Source organism: Ipomoea nil, unplaced genomic scaffold, assembly GCF_001879475.1.
Source record: "Ipomoea nil cultivar Tokyo-kokei standard unplaced genomic scaffold, Asagao_1.1 scaffold0100, whole genome shotgun sequence".
Lineage (NCBI taxonomy): Eukaryota > Viridiplantae > Streptophyta > Magnoliopsida > Solanales > Convolvulaceae > Ipomoea > Ipomoea nil.
The window spans coordinates 591,451-610,430 of record NW_017616528.1 but is presented as its reverse complement, the minus strand read 5'-3'; the positions used below and the strand labels follow the sequence as shown (position 1 = coordinate 610,430).

The 18,980-nt window shown below is 40.4% G+C and overlaps 1 protein-coding gene and 1 long non-coding RNA gene across 2 annotated transcripts; one reads left to right on the top strand and one right to left on the bottom strand.

Annotated features, from left to right (window-relative positions):
• The first annotated feature begins 2,660 nt into the window (after positions 1–2,660).
• Positions 2,661–15,979, top strand: LOC109182666. The gene is made up of 4 exons (XR_002054399.1): positions 2,661–2,671; positions 8,033–8,040; positions 11,992–11,993; positions 15,901–15,979. It is a non-coding gene; the product is annotated as an uncharacterized LOC109182666 (long non-coding RNA).
• Positions 12,297–16,273, bottom strand: LOC109182529 (serine carboxypeptidase-like). Its single transcript, XM_019332706.1, has 7 exons — positions 15,921–16,273; positions 15,659–15,827; positions 13,855–13,974; positions 13,610–13,753; positions 13,285–13,527; positions 12,933–13,194; positions 12,297–12,708 (listed from the first exon to the last, which is right to left on the bottom strand). Exons 1-7 carry the CDS (start codon positions 16,214–16,216, stop codon positions 12,488–12,490), a joined length of 1,455 nt encoding a protein of 484 aa, XP_019188251.1. The 5' UTR covers positions 16,217–16,273; the 3' UTR covers positions 12,297–12,487.
• Between the last annotated feature and the right edge of the window lie 2,707 nt (positions 16,274–18,980).

The window sequence follows — 18,980 nt, the reverse complement described above, 5'->3', positions numbered from 1 at the left end:
ACTATTTTCCTTGCTATAATCTCCTTCTTTGGCTCCCTCTATATACTTGTGTCTTGATGAATTTCTTTATGATATTGTGATATAATCTTGATTGATTGATGTGATGATTTTATGAGGGATATTGATGATCTTGATGTTAAAAAGAGGTTCTTGATATTTATGTGATGATTCTTGATAAATCTTGACGGTTCTTGATAATGAAAGTAAAATATGATTTTGATGATTTGGGTGGGATTAGAGCCCTAAGTTGGATTGGGAATTGATATTGTGATGTTCTTGATTTATATTTGGGTGGGAATTTGCATGTTCGGGTGTTGTTCGTGTCTAGAAGTCATGTTAGGATGTGTTCAATATGATTCTTACTTTCGATCCATTAAATGCCTATGTGGTGTCGTTAATTGCGTTTAAAAGTGTCCAAGCATGGTTTCGGGTTCCACGAAGGATCCCGGAACGCGTGTTTGATAAAAGAGTCAGTGGGGGGTAGCGGTACCCGCCACCTGCCCGCTGCCCAAAGTAAGACCGCCGGGCAGCGGGCAGCCGGCGGGCAGTCGTCTGCCCGCCGGGCACCCGCTGCCCGGAAGTTATCGCCGGCGGGTGGCACTCCACCCACCGGCTACCCGCTGGTTTGTCACCCACCCCGGGTCTTTGGCTTCCCCGTTTGATGTTCCCCATTCCCCGTGGTGTCCCAACGGACCCCGTTTGTCGTGCTTGAGTCTAGTTTGATGTTTCGGGTGTCGTTCGTAGGATAAAAGAGTCTAGGAATTGCATGCTAGTCGAATCGGTAACCCGTTAGCCTAGGTGGAAGTCATATGGACCCCTTAAGACTATTCTTATTATGTGAATGATCACACGTAAGCTTATTTATATGCCTCCCCCTTCCCAACATGCTATTGTGTGCTATTATGTGTTATGTGATGCATGATTCCCCAATTTGGTTGCGATCAAATTGGCTGTACGGGCAGTTGGATGGGTTGAGAACCATCCCAACTGTTAACCAGGCCGGTTGCGATCGGTCAGGTATATAAATATTATATAGGGTTGCAGTCCACTGTTTGGTTACTTATGAGTTGTGGTTCATTCCCCTGGCTGCAGTCAGTGATTCACTTCTTGGGCTGCGGTCCACATGGGCCTTGGGTGCTATGACCCACCGACCTGGACGTGCCAGGCGGTGTGTAGGGCCAATAAGCCCGATGAAGGCTGTAGTCCACCGACCTGAGTAATCAGGCGGTGTGTAGGGCTACGGCTGGCTGCGATCCACCGAGTGATGGGCCAACGGTGTGTAGGGTCGTAGTCTCCGAGGATCATCGCCCATCGACTGAGTTCCTCAGCGGTGTGTAGGGCTTGATCCGCTATGACCCACTGACTGTGCCCGTCAACGTTGTGTAGGATCGTAAGTCCCCCCTTGTAAAGTGGATCACAGTCCACCGACTGAGCGCGTCAGCGGTGTGTAGGACTGTGATCCGCCGCTGAGTTCGTCAGCGGTCTATAGGGTTGGTTGCGATCAACTCCCTTCATGCTGCGGTATGAGGTAGGGTGCTGCGGGGCCGTGTTAGTGCTATATGCACTAACCCTCATGTTCGGGGCATGTGATTGGTCCCGTGGCGCCACCACAGTGTGATTGTGTGTCACAAATGATGATTGGATGATGATATGGTTGATTTGAAAGTAATCTGTGACCTTAGTTGCGTATTCTTTATGATGGTTGTTTCTACTTAACTGTTATCATTGATTATGGTGCTTGCCCCTATTTGCTGAGTCTATTCCTGGTTTTAAAACTAGAGTCTCTTAAGTATATATCTTCCTGCTTCAAAATGGTTTTCATATATCTATATATATCTATCTATATTGTATTTCAACGTGTTGGAGTGGGTTACCAGCATCATTCGCTGAACAAATATATTTGGCTTTCAGGCACCGATGCGTAGACCCGGAGCGCGCTAGAGATCCGAAGCATAGATTAGTTAGTTTCACCTCGGTCTGCGTGCCATGATTATGTATTGACATTTGTATTGAGGATTTTAGTTAGTTAGCATGTGCATCTGAGTTCTCCAGCTCAGATGTGGCATAGCACCCCGCACTCTTATGTTGATTTTGGGATTTAATGAGAATTCACCTTTATTATATAAGTTTTAAAAGTTTAAAAATTTCGGGGTGTTACAGTTGATATCAGAGCCTAAGTTGACCCTAGGATAAGACTCTTAAGACCAGATTTTAGGACATTAAGCTTAAACTCTAGGAGTTCAGGAACATAGGATTTAGGAATCATAGGACGCGCAGTGAGATTGTGAAACCCCTAAACTTTCCCACACCCTAATTCACACTCAATCTAAAAGAACCCCCTTATACTCATAAGCATAAGGTAAGGATGCAAAATAATATCGGCCTATGAACCCTCAAGATGGCACCGACAAGGAAACAGGCAAAAGCATCGGGACTACCCACACAAGAATCCTTGATTCAGAATCTACAACGTCTGACCCAAGTTGCCTGGACACTAAGCAACACAGTCTTCCAACCTTCACCACCAAATAGAAACTTGGAAATCCAACACCAAATCTCAGAACACCGACCGCCTACCTTCTCGGGGGATGAAAACCGCACAATTCTCGAAGAATAGATCGGAACATTTGACAAAATATTCAGAGCAACAGGATGCCCGAAAAACCACCAAGTAGAAACGGCCTCCTCTCCCTCTCTTCCCCTCTCTTCCCCTCCACGCCGCCGACATCTCCCCGAGAAACCCCCGTCGCACACCACCAACAGCCTACCGCCTCACCACCGTCGACCGCCCGACAACCGACTGCCCAGCTCCCGCCGGAGACCCGTCACCGCCATCACGCCAGCAGGACCGCTGCCGCCTCGACTTCGACGCAGCACCGCGACTCCCCAACGCGACGCCGTCCTCCTCCACACGCCACCAACGACCGGCGCTCGCCTCCCCGTCACTCGACCGGTCAGTCCCCACTGCCGCACGCAGCCTCCCACCGAAGCCAAGCCACGCCGCCACCCTCTCCACCTGAGCCTCGCCGGAAAATCTCCCACCGGAAAAATTCCTCGCCGGAAAGTCACCGGGGGCCCTCCGAACCACAACCACTCTACACAATGCCGAAAAAACCCATTGGTACCCGAACCCCGGAATGGAATAACGCCGACTACACGGTGATCGGAGGTAAAGCCCTCGAACCCGACCAATTCTCTCCGGAGTTGGTCGATATGCTTAAATTCCAAGGGCTTTTGGATGCCTATCTCACGATTAAGGGAGATACGTACCCCGAGTTGGTAAAGGAGTTCTATTGCCACTTCATAGCCACCAAACGAGGGGACCAGCTGGAAGTCACCTCTAAAGTCCGGGGCAAAGAAATAGTGTTCTCCGAGGGCCGCTTGGCCAAACTCCTGAAACTGACCACCACGGGTGTGTCAGACTATGACCGAAAAGCGTGGATCGGTACCCAAGGCATGGGTTACAAGGATTACCTCGGGTACCTACTAGGAAAGGAAGATGGCTTCACTTCGGCCACCCGGCCAAACAGGAAATGACTAACCACCGAACAAAAGTTGCTAGTCATAATTGTAACTGACAGCTTGTTGCCCATGAACAACAAGAGCAAGGACGTGGAGAGCTTAGAGTGCACCTTTGCCTATTTCCTTAAGCATTAGTTAAAGTTCAATTTGTCCACCCTTATGTTGAAACACATGGAATTCTGCAAATCTAGCAGCCGGCTCAGTTTGCCCTACGGGATGATCCTAAGTTGGATCATGGAAAGAAAAAGGGTGGACCTAAGCCACACGGAAGCCAAACCCGTGAGTGGGATGGTTTTCAATGCCCAGAACCTCCGTCGCAATGACATCTATCATGTCGGAGAGGGACAATACATCACCCTCGAGGAGGTTTGCCTGAAACCCACAGAAGAACGACGGGAGGTGGTCGATATGCTTAAATTCCAAGGGCTTTTGGATACCTATCTCACGATTAAGGGAGATACGTACCCCGAGTTGGTAAAGGAGTTATATTGCCACTTCATAGCCACCAAACGAGGGGACGAGCTGGAAGTCACCTCTAAAGTCCGGGGCAAAGAAATAGTGTTCTCCGAGGGCCGCTTGGCCGAACTCCTGAAACTGACCACCACGGGTGTGTCAGACTATGACCGAAAAGCGTGGATCGGTACCCAAGACACGGGTTACAAGGATTACCTCGGGTACCTACTAGGAAAGGAAGATGGCTTCACTTCGGCCACCCGGCCAAACAGGAAATGACTAACCGCCGAACAAATGTTGCTAGTCATAATTGTAACTGACAGCTTGTTGCCCATGAACAACAAGAGCAAGGACGTGGGGAGCTTAGAGTGCACCTTTGCCTATTTCCTTAAGCATAAGTTCAAGTTCAATTTGCTCGCCCTTATGTTGAAACACATGGAATTCTGCAAATCTAGCAACCGGCTCAGTTTGCCCTACGGGATGATCCTAAGTTGGATCATGGAAAGAAAAGGGGTGGACCTAAGCCACACGGAAGCCAAACCCGTGAGTGGGATGGTTTTCAATGCCCAGAACCTCCGTCGCAATGACATCTATCATGTCGGAGAGGGACAATACATCACCCTCGAGGAGGTTTGCCTGAAACCCACGGAAGAACGACGGGAGTTGGTTGACCAATTGGAAATCTCCAACAAGAAACTGAGACGGGCAATGCAAGAATGTGGGGAACAAGAGGAACAAGAAGAAGACAGCGAGCCTAACCCACCTACACCCGCACAAGAAACAGGGAACACGGAAGGCCAAGATGAAAGGTCCGTCAATGAGCGCATCCTCGCGCAACTCACCCGGCAAAACCGAATCATGGATGAAGGGTTCTCATCCCTAATCCTCGCAACACACTCATTAGATCAGAGAGTGGCAGCAATCGAGGCCATGTTGGACATGCGCGGGGCGTCTAGCTCGGGAGCAGGAAACCAAGGTAGACCCAAACTTTCCAAACACCACCTCACCAAGCTCCACTCTACCCCCAGCAAACGACACGTGGAGCCACATTTCCTAAATTCAGGAGGCCAAATACGTGACATCCAGGGGTGAAAGAATGGATCCAGGCACGGGCTTCGGGGACGAAGCCTCTTGTAAGGGGGGGGGGGTGTAACACCCCATGTTACGGTCACTAACCCAAACTAATTATTTAATTACCTATCATTCAGACCCCAGTTGGGACTTTTAGATATATATAAAGACATAGGAGACACCTAGAATTCACACCACAATAGATTCCACCATACAAGAATTCCCAAGAATTCCCCTATCACCAAACATAGGAGAAATCACGAAGAGGAGATCTTAGAGAAAGAACCTTAGTAGCCAAGGATTCTAATTAAGGCTAAGAGGTAACCCATGTGTCAACAAAATCTATTTTCCTTGCTATAATCTCCTTCATTGGCTCCTTCGATATATGATTCTGTGTTTATATCTTGATAAGGCTTTTCTTGAGATTGGTATGATGATTATGAGATAATCTTGATGTTTATGGGATGATCTTGATATTTATGTGATGATCTTGATGCTTATGTGATAATCTTGATGTTCTTGATTTTAAGATAAATGATGGTCTTGTGCTTTAAATATGACTAAAACCCTAGGGTTAAAATCGTGGATTTCGTATTGTGATATTCTTGGTATGTTTGGGTGGGATTTTGCATGTTCGGGTATTGAGTCTTAATATGTTTAGAAGTCATGTTAGGATGTATTTAATGTGATTCTTGGTTTTAATCCATTACTTGATTACGTGGTGTCGTCGTTTGTGTTTAAATGTGTTTGGACATGGTTTCGGGTTCCACGAGGGATCCCGGGACCGAATCATTACATAAGAGTCAGTGGGGGTAGGTGGGGGCAGGGGTACCCGCCACCTACCCGTTGCCCCATGAAGGCCGCCCGGCAGCCGGCGGGCAGGCAACTGCCCGCCGGGCACCCGCTATGCCGTGTTGTGCCGCCGGCAGGCAGCCGGCGGTTGGCCCTCCACCTGCCGGCCACCCATTGGAATTCCAGTGTGGAACGTGGTTGTTTTCCCCGTTTGATGTTTCCCCGTGTCCCGTGGTGTCCCATTGGACCCCGTTTGTCGTGCCTGAGTCTAGTTTGATGTTTCGGGTACCGTTCGCAGGATAAGAGAGTCTTGTATATTGCATGCTAGTCGAATTGGTATCCCGTGGACCTAGGAGAAAGGAGCATGAACCCCTTAGGCGTATCTCTAGTTATGTGGCTAACCACGCATAGGTTATATATGTATGATTTCCCCTCCTTATGTGTTAATGTGGGTTGCATGTGCTTGGCTATGTGTTATTTGTGCATGATACCCCAATTGGTTGCGATAAATTGGCTATATATACAGGAAGTTGGATGGGTTGAGAACCATCGGCTGTTAACCCGACCGGTTGCGATCGGACGTGTATATAAATATATATAGGGCTGCGGTCCATAATATGATTGCGATCAGATATACATATTATTCGGGCTGTGGTCCACCGTTTGGTTGCGATCAAACGTTATAAATAAGCTGCGGTTCATCGATTGGTTGCGATCAATCTCCTTGTGCTGCAGTACAGGCAGGGTGCTTCGGGGCCATGCCAGAGCTATATGCGCTGGCGCTTCGTGTATGGGCGCGTGAAGGGTCCTGTGGCACCACCAAATGTGCTTACGTGTTGAGATAATGATTGAATACTGACATGAATGATGTGAAATAGTCTTGTGACCTTAAGGTGTATGATAATATCTTTATATGCGTGATTATATCTGATGAATGTGCATACCCTTATCTGTTGAGTCTATTCTCGATTTTAAATTAGAGTTTCATAAGTATATATCTATATTGTATTTTAACGCGTTGGAGTGGGTTACCAGCATTATTCGCTGAACAAATATATTTGGCTTTCAGGCACAGATGTGTAGCTCCGGAGCGCGCTAGAGGACCCGAGGCTTATCTAGTTAGTTCTTTATCAGCTTGCGTGCCATGATGATGTACTTAACATTGACTTGAGGATTTATGATGTTTAGATAGTTTAGCCTATGCGTCTATGTTCTCCAGCTCAAACGTGGCATAGCACCCCAACAATTATGTTTAGTTATGCTCTGTTTTGGGATTTAATGATAGTATTACCTTTATTTCATAAGCATTCAAAGTTTTAAATTTTATGGGTGTTACACCACATCATCCACATATACTAAAAGGGAAATAAAGGTTTGACATGTCCCTCTGATGAACAATGAAAGATTTGCAATGGTATGTTTAAAGCCAAGTTTGAGGAGTTCTATAGTGAGCTTAGCATTACACTGTCTATTGGCTTGCTTTAGACCATAAAGGGATTTTGTTAATCTGCAAACCATTCTAGCTTTAGGGCAACAAGTCTTGGTGATAGGGTCATGTATACTTCTTCATAGAGGTCTCCATGGAGGAAGACATTATTCACATCCAATTGGTGTAAATTCCACCACTTAACATCTACAATAGCTAGGAGAGTCCTGATGGTTGTGACTTTAGCCACTAGGCTAAAGATATCTAAGTAATCCAATCCAGCTGTTTGTGTGTAGCTCTTAGCCACCAATCTAGCTTTATATATCTCAATACTCCCATTAGACATGTATTTGACTTTGTACACCCATTTAAATCCAATAGCTTGTTTGGTAGAGATTAAATCAATGAGTTCCCACGTTCTGTTTGCCTGCAATGCTTCAATTTTAGCAGCCATGACTTGTTTCCAACAATCATGTTGTATAGCTTCATTATATGTCTTAGGCTCTTTAATGCAGGATTTTCTCATGACAAACGTTTGATAAGTAAGAGATAACTTGTCATGAGTCATGATTGTGGCTAAGCTGTGAGGAGAGACTCAGCCATCCTGACAGTCATAGTCTGCTAAGTAAGATGGAACAATCCTTTGTCTGGTTGACCTCCTCAGATCTAGAGATGGAGATTATGTAAGAACCTCAGGGATGGTGTCAGGTTCAGTTGACTGCCCTTGACTAGGTTGGATGGCTTTAGATTCACAGTCAACACTAGTAGCATGCTCAGTAGGCAAGACTGGCTAGTCTTGTCCCTTTACAGTCACTTCATTGGTCTGGAAAGGAAAAGAGTCGTCATAGAACACCACATCCCTTGAGACAATGATTTCTTTAGTTTGAATGTCATAAAGTTTGTAGCCTTTTACTCCATTGGTATATCCAATGAATATACATCTCCTTGCCCTTTGTGAGAACTTTGTCCTATGACCACCATGCAGTGCAGCATAGGCAAGGCACCCAAAATCCTTAAGGTGCTGATACTGGGACAGTTTGTTAAATAGGAGCTGATAAGGTATCTTATTATCTAGTGCTGCTGAAGGTAATCTGTTGATTATGTAAACATCATGCAAGATACATTCTCCCAAAAATTAATTAGGTATCTCAGCTTGAAATTTTAAGGCCCTTGCTACAGACAAAATGTGGCCATGCTTCCTCTCAACTACACTGTTCTATTGAGGAGTGCATACACATGAAGTCTGGTACACTATGCCTTTTTACAGGTAATAATATGGCATTGAGGATTCTTTCCCATTGTCTATTTCTAATACACTTGACTGCCTTTCCAAATTGAGTGTGAACCATAGCACAAAAGCGCTGCACAAGTTGCCTTACCCCATCCTTACCCCTCATAAGGTAAACCCATGTAGTCATGTTAAAATCATCTACAATGGTGAGGAAATATTGATGTCTAAGCAAAGTCTTAACATGATATGGTTCCCAAATATCCATATGTACTAGATGAAAGAAATTCGTAGTAGAAGATTTACTAGGAGAGAAAGGTAGTCTTTTCTGTTTGGCCAAATGGCAACAATCACAAACACTATCTTTTCCAACAACTATATTTACAATTAAGGATTGCAGGAATCTTATTTTGGCATGAGATGCATGCCCTAATCTGACATGCCAAATATTACTAGCAACAGAATTCACTACAGGAATACAATGTAAGGTGGAATGTGCTGGTATAACAAGGTGATACAGGGTATCTCTTAGTTCAGCTGTACTAATCATCTTCCCAAGGTGTGGATCATGTATCATACACTTGTTAGAGTGCATCAATACATGATAGCCTAATGACTTAATCAGCTCAACTATAGTGATCAAGTTATAGTAGAACATTGGAACATATAGAACACCCTGCAATACAATCATATTGGACAAATGTACAGATCCAATGTGTGTGATTGTAACCTTATTTCCATTTGGTAAGGCCACATATTTTCCATTGATCTTTCTAGGTTAGTGATGAGGTTTCTATTACACGCTATGTGGTGTGTAGCACCACTGTCAAGGATCCACATATTCTTATACTCATTGGTAGTATTGACTATTCATAGTAGGTTTACCTTCTAATTCTGCATTTGGCACAAAATTGGCTGTTATGATGTTAGCTTGAGGTGCTGTTCCATTGCAGCATGTGTCCAGTAGGGTGCTCCTTTCCCTTTTCACATACTCAAGAAACTCAAGATATTTCTTGTACCCATCTTGATTGTCAGAAATGCAATTCTCCTGTGCATTAGTTGTATTACCTTGAACCTGATTAGCTGACCCAACATTCTTCCCTCTAGGTTTCTATCTCGAGGGTATCCATGCTTTTTGTAGCATTTCTCAATGGCGTGCCCTGTGAATCTACAATAACTACACACCAACTTTGATTTATTATTGGAATAGTGTTTGTTTTCTTTGGCAAGCATTGCACTACTTGATAAATTTTCAGCTGAATGTGCAAATTGGTTGATAGGGTTGTTAAACCCAACAGAAAACTGCCTTTCCTATTGAGAGATCATGGAAAAGGCTTCACCTACATCTGGCAAGGGTCTCATTGGCATTATTTGATTCCTTGATCAAGCCCAATGAGGAAGGCACACTTCATATCATTTTCAAAATTGGTCACAGCCTTGTTCAGAAAATTATCACTATACCTGCACTTCTGAATGCAAATACAGGTAGGTGTAAGTCTCAGAATGAGAAATTTGTCCCACAACAGCTTCAATTTGGTGAAATATTCAATCACACTACTACTACCTTACCTGGTCTGGTAAATCTCTGCTTGAATCTTAGCTATTCTAAACACATCCTACATGTTTTCTAAGCTTCTTCTTTAGGTCCATCCATACCCCCTTCTACTGTATCGATCCATATGACGCTCCTTGCGATCGTTGGTGATAACACGCGGACTATCCAAGCCACCACCAAATTGTTGCAACGTTCCCAGAAAAAATACTTCCGATCGTCTCTACTTGGCATCTTGATTGCGCCATTGACAAAGCCAAACTTGTTCTTCAAAGAGAGAGCTACTCTCGTCGCTCTCGCCTACTGATGATATTTATTTCCATCCAACATGGAAGATACCAGTTTATTTATTTAATTCAATATATTATATTGTTCTATGATTTTTAATAATTTTTGTTGGGTTTATAGTGAAAATGTAAAATAAGAATGGTATGTTATTTTAATTATATCAGTTGGAACTAACGTAGATACAAAGGTCTTGATCCCGCGATTGTCGCTTACATCGTTTTAGACCTAAGGTTACTATTTAAGTTTCAACGAAGACAATTCTTACTAATGTTGTCTTATGCTATGACAATAAACAAGAGTCAAGGCCAGACGCTTTCTACAATAGGACTATTGTTGAAAAAATCAGAGTTATATGCTGCTTTGTCTAGAGTTAGGAATCCAAATGGTCTTAAGTTACTTATTTGCAATGACAATGGAGAGTATGTTTCTTCAACGTCAGATGTTGTATATAAAATTTTTACTCTGTATATTATTAACTGTTTACTATTTACAAAATATTAATAATATTTGATTTTATAGTTTGGATGCTGTAAATAACTATACTATTCTTCTCATATATATATATATATATATATATATATATATATATATATATATATATATATATATAAGTCGTGCATCGCACGGGTGGAGTACTAGTTACGTTTAATGGAGCAAAAATATGATGAAAGCAAAAGTCTTATGTCACAAGCTGAGTTACGCTCTTAACAAGGCTCGTAAAACTCAAAATCATAAAGGTCATTCTTGCCATTATGCTCGTAACAGAGCTTCGTAGCGGAGAGCTAGCTTTAGAAAGTCAGTTATGCTATTACAATGACCACTACACTCGTAATGGGCATCGTAACGCAAGCGTTTCTGGGTGTTATAAAGGGAGAAGTTAGGAATTTTAGAGGAGCTTTTTCTTTTCTTAGGTTTTCTCTTTATACTAGTTTGGGAGTACTTTTTCCCTTTTACTTTTTTGGGCACTTTTAAAACAATTCTATTTCAATTTAAATTTCAATTAACAATCAATACTTAGATTTATTTTCAATTGCATCATTGGATCAAAGAATTGAAGATTTCAATTTTATAAAAGTTGTTCTACATTTACATTTCTTGCAATTTACTTTGTGTTTTGATTCTCTTGAAAACCAACCAAATTTATATTAAATCATCAAAAGATTTCGAAATACAATCGGGCGGGGAAGACTCTTAGACCCCAAGGACAGAAGGAGAACCAGTCGCCCGTGCAAGCACATGAGCTACATATATGATTCGCTGATCTTTTGACATGGCGAACAATAATGTTCTGGATGTCATTAGCAAGTAAACGGCATTGCTTAATAATAATACCAATATAAGAAAAGTCCTGACTACTAGAATTAAAATTTAAACCGTCTGACTCAACAATAATGTTGTTATCATGACGTCCCTTGAACCATGTTAATGCTTCTTTCACGGCCATCGACTTAGCAGCATAGGGATTCCGGTCGCAGTAGTGTAGATGCCCACATAAGCTCAAATGAATTTGCCATTATGGTTCCGAAGAATAGCCCTAAACCCTACTACATCGTTTAATAAAGCTGCATCAACATTACAGTTTATCATACCATGCATGAGGCGGTGGACTCCATGCGTAAGATGTAGCATGCAGACCATCCAGATTGCGAAGTAGACTAGTGGTTCATCTCGAAGAACTCAAATTTATTTTGACCCGATCCAAATCAGAAGTGGACCGACATATATTTATACTACAAATTAAACTAGCTACTTACAATGTCATTTTTGCTATTTTTTTTTCCAACAGCAGCATCTTCTAATCCAACTTCTAGGGTTGCATTCATCAAACTTAGGAAACTCAAATTTAGGCATAGTTAAGCATATCATTAACATTTCCATTGTTCTGGCTAATCCCTAGATTCAGATTCAGTCTAGGTACACCATTTCCCTTTTAGCCTGCAGGTAATATCTCAGCACAACTAACATAGATAAGACGGGATAAGACGTTTATTTTGAACATAGATAATAAGTAAACATGGATAATAAAAGACATCGTTTGAATTATTAGAATCACGTGGTCACATGCCCTGCTCGTGACAGAGAGGCAGTCACCTTATTTCTCACCCAAATTAGAAACCAATACTATATTTTTAAGGAGATAACAATCCTAAAGCTTTTAAAGTTGGCCATGCATCCACCTCCTAAGCATTTCCAGCGATGCTTTGGGCTGATCCATTGGAACCAAGTGGCCAGCATCATGAACCTTAAGGAAAGTGAGAGGTCCATAGCTCTTTTGTATCCCTTTCTCCTTTCCACCCACTGAAAATGTCACGTTTGGAGCTGCTCCAAATCCTTTTTGCCCATACCACTGCAAAGCTTGAACCCATCTCAAGTTTCCTGTTTCATATCAAAGTGGATTTTTGGATGAGTTATCACAATAAAACATATATGATTCAGTGCTACATGGAGTTATTGTTAAGCAGAGGCCAGTAAAGGGTCAAATCCAACAATTGGTGATTAGGAATATTATTGGGGGAGGTGGGTGAAGGGTCAAGTCCAGCACCCTAATCCTAACAGTTATGTTGTTATGATGATGAGAAGAACGTAACTAACTAACTTACCAAGCCAGTTGCAAATTAGGTCATATTCGCCGACGTAAACCAGAAGATTGATACCATCCTGCAGGAGAGATGGAATGCCTGGTGCCAGATTCTTGAAAATGTCAGATGACATTACCTCGTACACTGTGGTGCTGCATGAAACCCAATCAATGTCACCCACCCCGAGAGCATCCTTAACTGACTTCGTGTTGAGGAAAGTCTCTGCATTTGAGAAGTCATAGCAGAGTGATCCCCCAACGCATTTCTTCCGGATATCATAGTACTGCATACATGTGAATTACAAGGTAAATGCTTTTGGTGATTGCCAAGATCTAAAAGAGGGTAAATTACAGAAACACATTCGATGTTTTACGTTTAGGTCCACAAGTTTCTCCATTATCCGATCATAGAGGGGTTGGCAGCGGCTATTCACCAAATCACTACAAGCAGATCCACCATTACTATTACACTGCCTCACAGCTTCTTGACAGCCCGGGATAAGCTGCGTCAATTCATCATGGAAAGATTTTGAGATCAAGTTATTGTCCAAAGCAAAATCTGGGTATGCTGGATACTGTATTCCCGGATCGGTGAGTCCATTGCCAATGGCTAATCCCTGTTTCAATAACAATTGAATGGATTAGATCCATCATGTTCCAAATTCTAGATTTTAGAACTTACTGTGATGATTGTTATACCTTAAGGTTTATGTGAATTCCTTCTTTCTTCTTGTTTCCTTGGTTAATCCGTGTGCCCAATGCAGGAATATAGTGCCCAGCGTAGGATTCTCCAGTTACAAAGAACTCACTCTTTGCATATTTTGGGTGTGCCTTGAAAAATTCCTGTATTTCATTGTATCCAGAGATGAATTTATTAATAAAATCAACTTCTACTCTGTAACTAATTTATAGAATTGATGGTAAAATCAAATTTTGTGGAAGACCTGTAAGAAGGCATAAAGATCATTGCTGACACCATTTTCATCATAGCGAATGTCGTCTTTACTTGAACTATAGCTGAAACCCGTTCCAGTTGGTTGATCAACATATATAAGGTTAGAAACCTGTCAAACAAAATTGTCAAATGGTCATGCCTTTTAAAATTAATCAAATTAAATTCATATAAAATGATTTGATTTAGGTAAAATGCGATGATGACCAATTCAGTAGTATATCTGTGCCATAGTCTTCAAGATGGAAACATCCTAGGATTCTCTTAGCTCAATTAGATAAGTCATTTCATTCTCACAAAGATGATGCAAGAATATTTGAATTCTTTTTTTTTTTTGGTACATGTACATCAGAAGTCTTCGGGAGCGATTATCTAACCCTAAGATTTGGTGTACTCTTCATGTCGGCGAATATTTGAATTCTAGATACTCGTGCAACACATAATATAATATGTAATACGGATTGGTTGTTTGGTGCTAGAGTGATATGTCCAGTTTAGACCATCATTAAGCACTAATAATACAGAATAGTCATTAAAGTTTTTTTTTTTTTTTTTTGTCAAATTTGTACTAGTGAAGCTTTCCGCTTCTTTTCTTTGACTTCTCTCTTAGTCAACTAAGTAGTCTGCCATTAGCACCTACGAGTCAGCTAATCATTAATAGCTCATCAGTATTGGGCTTGTAGCTAGGTTGAGTTACTTGGGCCTAGTTTGTCATTTTATTCACTTCAAATTCTTGTAGCCCATTAAAAGTATTTCAAGTGTCTTGGGGCATATTATGTTGTGGAACCACCTTGCAAGGTGAATACGGTTTCAAAACTGTAATAATTATAAATATAGAGTTCAAAAATTATGAATATAGAGTTCTATAATTATGAACATAGAGTTATGAACATAGAGTTCTATAATTATGAACATAAAGTTCTGTAATTGTGAATGTAGAGTTCAATAATTGTGAATATGAAGTTAAAAAATTATGAACATAGAGTTCAGTAATTATGAATATAGAGTTCTGTAATTGTGAATATAGAGTTCAATAACTGTGAGTATAAAGTTCAAGAATTATGAACATATATAGAGTTTTATAATTAGAGAAAATGGTCAAATAGGCCCTCGAACTTTAGCTTAAAAATCAATTAGACCCCTAAACTTTTAAAAGGTGCAATTACACCCATCAACAATTCATTTAGGTGCAATGAAGCCCAAAAACAAGTTAATGACCTGCTACCACAGGTCATTAGGGTTCAGACCACCTTCCGGTCACTTTTTTGCCGGAAATTTCGCCAGTCACTTTTTTTTTGTTGGAAATTTCGCCAGAAGGTGGCCTGAACCCTAATGACCTGTGATAGTAGGTCATTAACTTGTTTTTGGACTTCATTGCACCTAAATGAATTATTAATGAGTGTAATTGCACCTTTAAAAAGTTTAAGGGCCTAATTGACTTTTAAGTTAAAATTCGAAGGCCTATTTGACCCTTTTCCCTTATAATATAATTATAAAAATAAAATCGTGTCCATCTTGCAAGGTGGACACGATTTCACGGCATAAGAATTGGTGTCTGGGACCCTATTAATTTAGTATTTGAATTAGTGAAATTTGATATTTGGGTTGTGACTAAAACTTACTTAAAAGTTAAAATGCAAGTTAATCGGTCCAACTCGCTTGTTTTGATGGTTCTATTTAGAATAGTAAAAGCTCTTGCAATTATTACAAGAAGAAAATTTTATTTTTTGGTACCGGTGATTGTGATTACGACATATACAAATAGAGTTGTCATGAGTTTTAAGTTTTATGATTACCTTGTCCCAGCCATAATCATTCCAAATGAGGGACTGATTGTCGGCAATATAAAAAGGACCATTCTCATAAAACAAAGCTAATGAACCGCTGCATCCTGGCCCTCCACTCAACCACAGAACAACCGGGTCACTTTTGTTGCTTCTAGATTCAAAGAAGAAATAAAACATCCTGCGCCAAACCAAAAAACATTATCATTCCAAAGATCAGAGTACTAGGAAACCATAAAACCCATAAAATACAGTGTTTTATTTGTATTCTCACCTTGCGTCTACAGTGTTTGGGAGCCTGTAGTAACCAGCATGCTGACCCAAATCTTCAACAGTCGCCCCAGAATCTCCAAGAAGGTTCAACTTCAACTTCTTCTCGACCAATCTCGGCGTATCTGCTTCCACCGGAGAGTGGCCAGAACCCCTGTTGAGATCATGCAAGGGGAATAAGTTGAGTTGTCTGATCATCTTCTCGGCTCGCCGCTTCGAATTCGCCATGGAATTATCCTCCCCATTTGCTTGTCCTGCAGGAGAGGAAACCAAAACCAGTACAAGCAGAAAAGGCCACATTATTCTTTGTTGGGATGACAAGAATGTGTAGTGTTTGGTTGTGGCAATTCTGAAGGGGATAGAATGAGATATGTGCATTGTCGTCCATATTTATTTGCATGTGAACGCAAGCGACAAGATTTCACCACATTTTTGTAATACTATTTATTTCAGCACATGTTTTTTTATCAACTCTTAAAATATCTTATTGATATTATAATATTAAAAATACTCACTAAATGAAAAATGTTAAATAATTAAAATAAAAATAAAATAAAATAAAAACATTAACTGGGTCAGTTTCGTCTCGGCCGGCCCGTCTCCCAAAGACCTTCGTCTCCTAGCCATGGAGATGAATTAAGGAATCTTTGTTTCCTGGCCATGAAGACGAAGCCAACTGAAGACGATTTGTCTCCGGCAGTTTTAGTTTTAGTTTTTTTTTTTTTAATTAATTATTTAATTATTTAATTTTTATTTTTATTTAACCTCCTTTCAGGTAAATAAGTCATTTTGGGTCTAATTGCATGAGCTTATGTTATTCAAGAATCCAATTGCATTATTTTTAGTTTGATAGATTAATTGTAATTTGGTGTGCAATTGAGTGGCCTATTTAACCCTTATTATTCCAAAGAAAAATGATCAAGATTGAAAATGAGTTTAGCATGCATGATTATATGTATTAATATAATACGGAGTATGTATAATTATTACACACCGTACCCTTAGTCGCCCCTCCAACATTTTATGAAAGATAAATATGATTACTACTTATATGGTACAAAATATTTTATAATATTAATTGTAGTACTTATTTTATTAATTATAATTGGCATATGTTGGTTTATAAGATTTTAGTGTGGGTATGTAGAATGTTAAGTTTTAATTTATGGTACGTTGTTGAAGTCTTCTCAAATGAGGTGTACTGTTTGTATTGGGGTTTTTGTAAGAGAAGAATTTTGAAGTTTCAAATGTATTTTAATTAGGGATTAATTCTAGCAAAAAACAATACCCATATCCCCTCTACTCTAAATTCTCTATATTCTAACGATTGTGTTAGCCCACCGTTAACTATACTCAAAATTCATAAAACCAACCATATACTAATGTGTTTTGTTTGCATTCCCACCTTAGCTTGTATCTACGGTGTCTGGGAGCCTGTATTGTAGTAACCAGCACAAGCAGAAAAGGCCACATTCTTTGTTGGGATGACAAGAATGTGTTTGGTCGTGGATATTCTTAAGGAGATAAGAGTGATATTTGTGCATTGTCGTCAATATTTCTGTGCATGTGAGCGCAAAGGCGCAATCCACAGGAAGTGCGTTCTAGCCCTAACCTTACGTTTGGTTTTCGAATAAGTTATGAATGAAATAACATTTTTGAAAAAGTTCTATATGTACTCCCAAATCTGATTCCCTCAATTTTACTTCCTGATGTGACCGGCCCTGTATTGGGTTGGGTTGGGTTGTATTTTAATTAGGGATTAATTCTTGCAAAAAAAAAAATGAAGAAATTTCAAACAAGACATGAAGAAATTTCCACTCCAATGAACACTAGTACAATTGTCTGATCTGATGAAATCCAGGTTATATAATATAGGAATACGAATCAAATAGGTTACTCAACTGCACACCAAACTGCAATTAGGCTATTGAACTAAAAAAGAATGCAATTGAGCCATTGAATAACACAAAAACATGCAATTTAGCCCAAAATAACCTGTTTACCTGATGTAGTAAGTTACCGATTTTAAAATTAATTTTTTAAAATAATTTTTAATATAAATAAATTATTTAAAAAAAAAAAAAGATTCGTCTCCGGCGGGCTTCGTCTCCATGGCCGGAGACGAACCTCCGTCCCCAGCCATGGAGACAAAGACCTTCGTCTCCATAGCCGAAGACCAAGGTCTTTGTCTCTATGGCCATCCGGCTATGGAGACGAAGATCTTCGTCTCCATAGCCGGAGACGAAGGTCTTTGTCTCCATGTTCGTCTCCAGCCGGCAATTTTTTTTTTTAAATTTAATTTAATTTTATTTTATTTTAATTAATTAATTATTAAAAATATTTTTAAGAAATATTTTTAAAATGGGTAACTTGCTACATCAGGTAAACAAGTCATTTTAGGTTAAACTGCATGTTTTTGTGTTGTTCAATGGCTCAATTGCATATTTTTTTTGAATTCAATGACCTAATTGCAGTTTGATAGTGAGATTCTAAGCGTATTCGAGTTTTCTTTGCAGGGTGGAAGAATGTGCGTTAATCTCAAGACCGCCTTTGCTACGAGGAGTGAACAACTACATGGATAGTGGAAAGGCTAGGATAGTGAAGGCTTTCATTAAGTCTTTATGTGAAGAGTGTTGGGACTCCATGGATAGTGATTGGACTCAACCAATGATGATGGTCCTAGATGAAGAAAAGGAAAAAACCTCTTAGCTAGTGGACAATTGATGAAAAGGACAAGGCGTCAACAACAATTGAGCTATGGATGCAATTCATAGTGCTTTAATTGAGGTCCTTATTAATTTGAGTTGATATCGACTAAGGTGTAAACGAATTGAATCGAGTCAAATATTTCAGTATTAGATTCGAATTTGACTATATATTTAAATATTCGTATTCGTATTTGTTTAATATTCAAATCTCAAATTTGATTTGTATTCGATTCGACTAGTTTATTTGAATATATTTGATTCGACTGAAATAAATATTCGAATTCAAAATGCCTAATTTAATCTTCTTAAAGAGCCTATTTCATTCGAATTATATTGGAAAAACATGGAAACTAGAG

Excerpts from the sequence above, each read along its gene's own strand:
- LOC109182529 (XM_019332706.1), bottom strand. The coding sequence starts at position 16,216 with ATGTGGCCTTTTCTGCTTGTACTGGTTTTGGTTTCCTCTCCTGCAGGA. Across the intron at positions 13,975-15,658 it reads ATGATTATGGCTGGGACAAG|GTTTCTAACCTTATATATGT; the intron begins GTAATCATAAAA and ends TTTGTTTGACAG. Across the intron at positions 12,709-12,932 it reads CCTAATTTGCAACTGGCTTG|GAAACTTGAGATGGGTTCAA; the intron begins GTAAGTTAGTTA and ends GATATGAAACAG.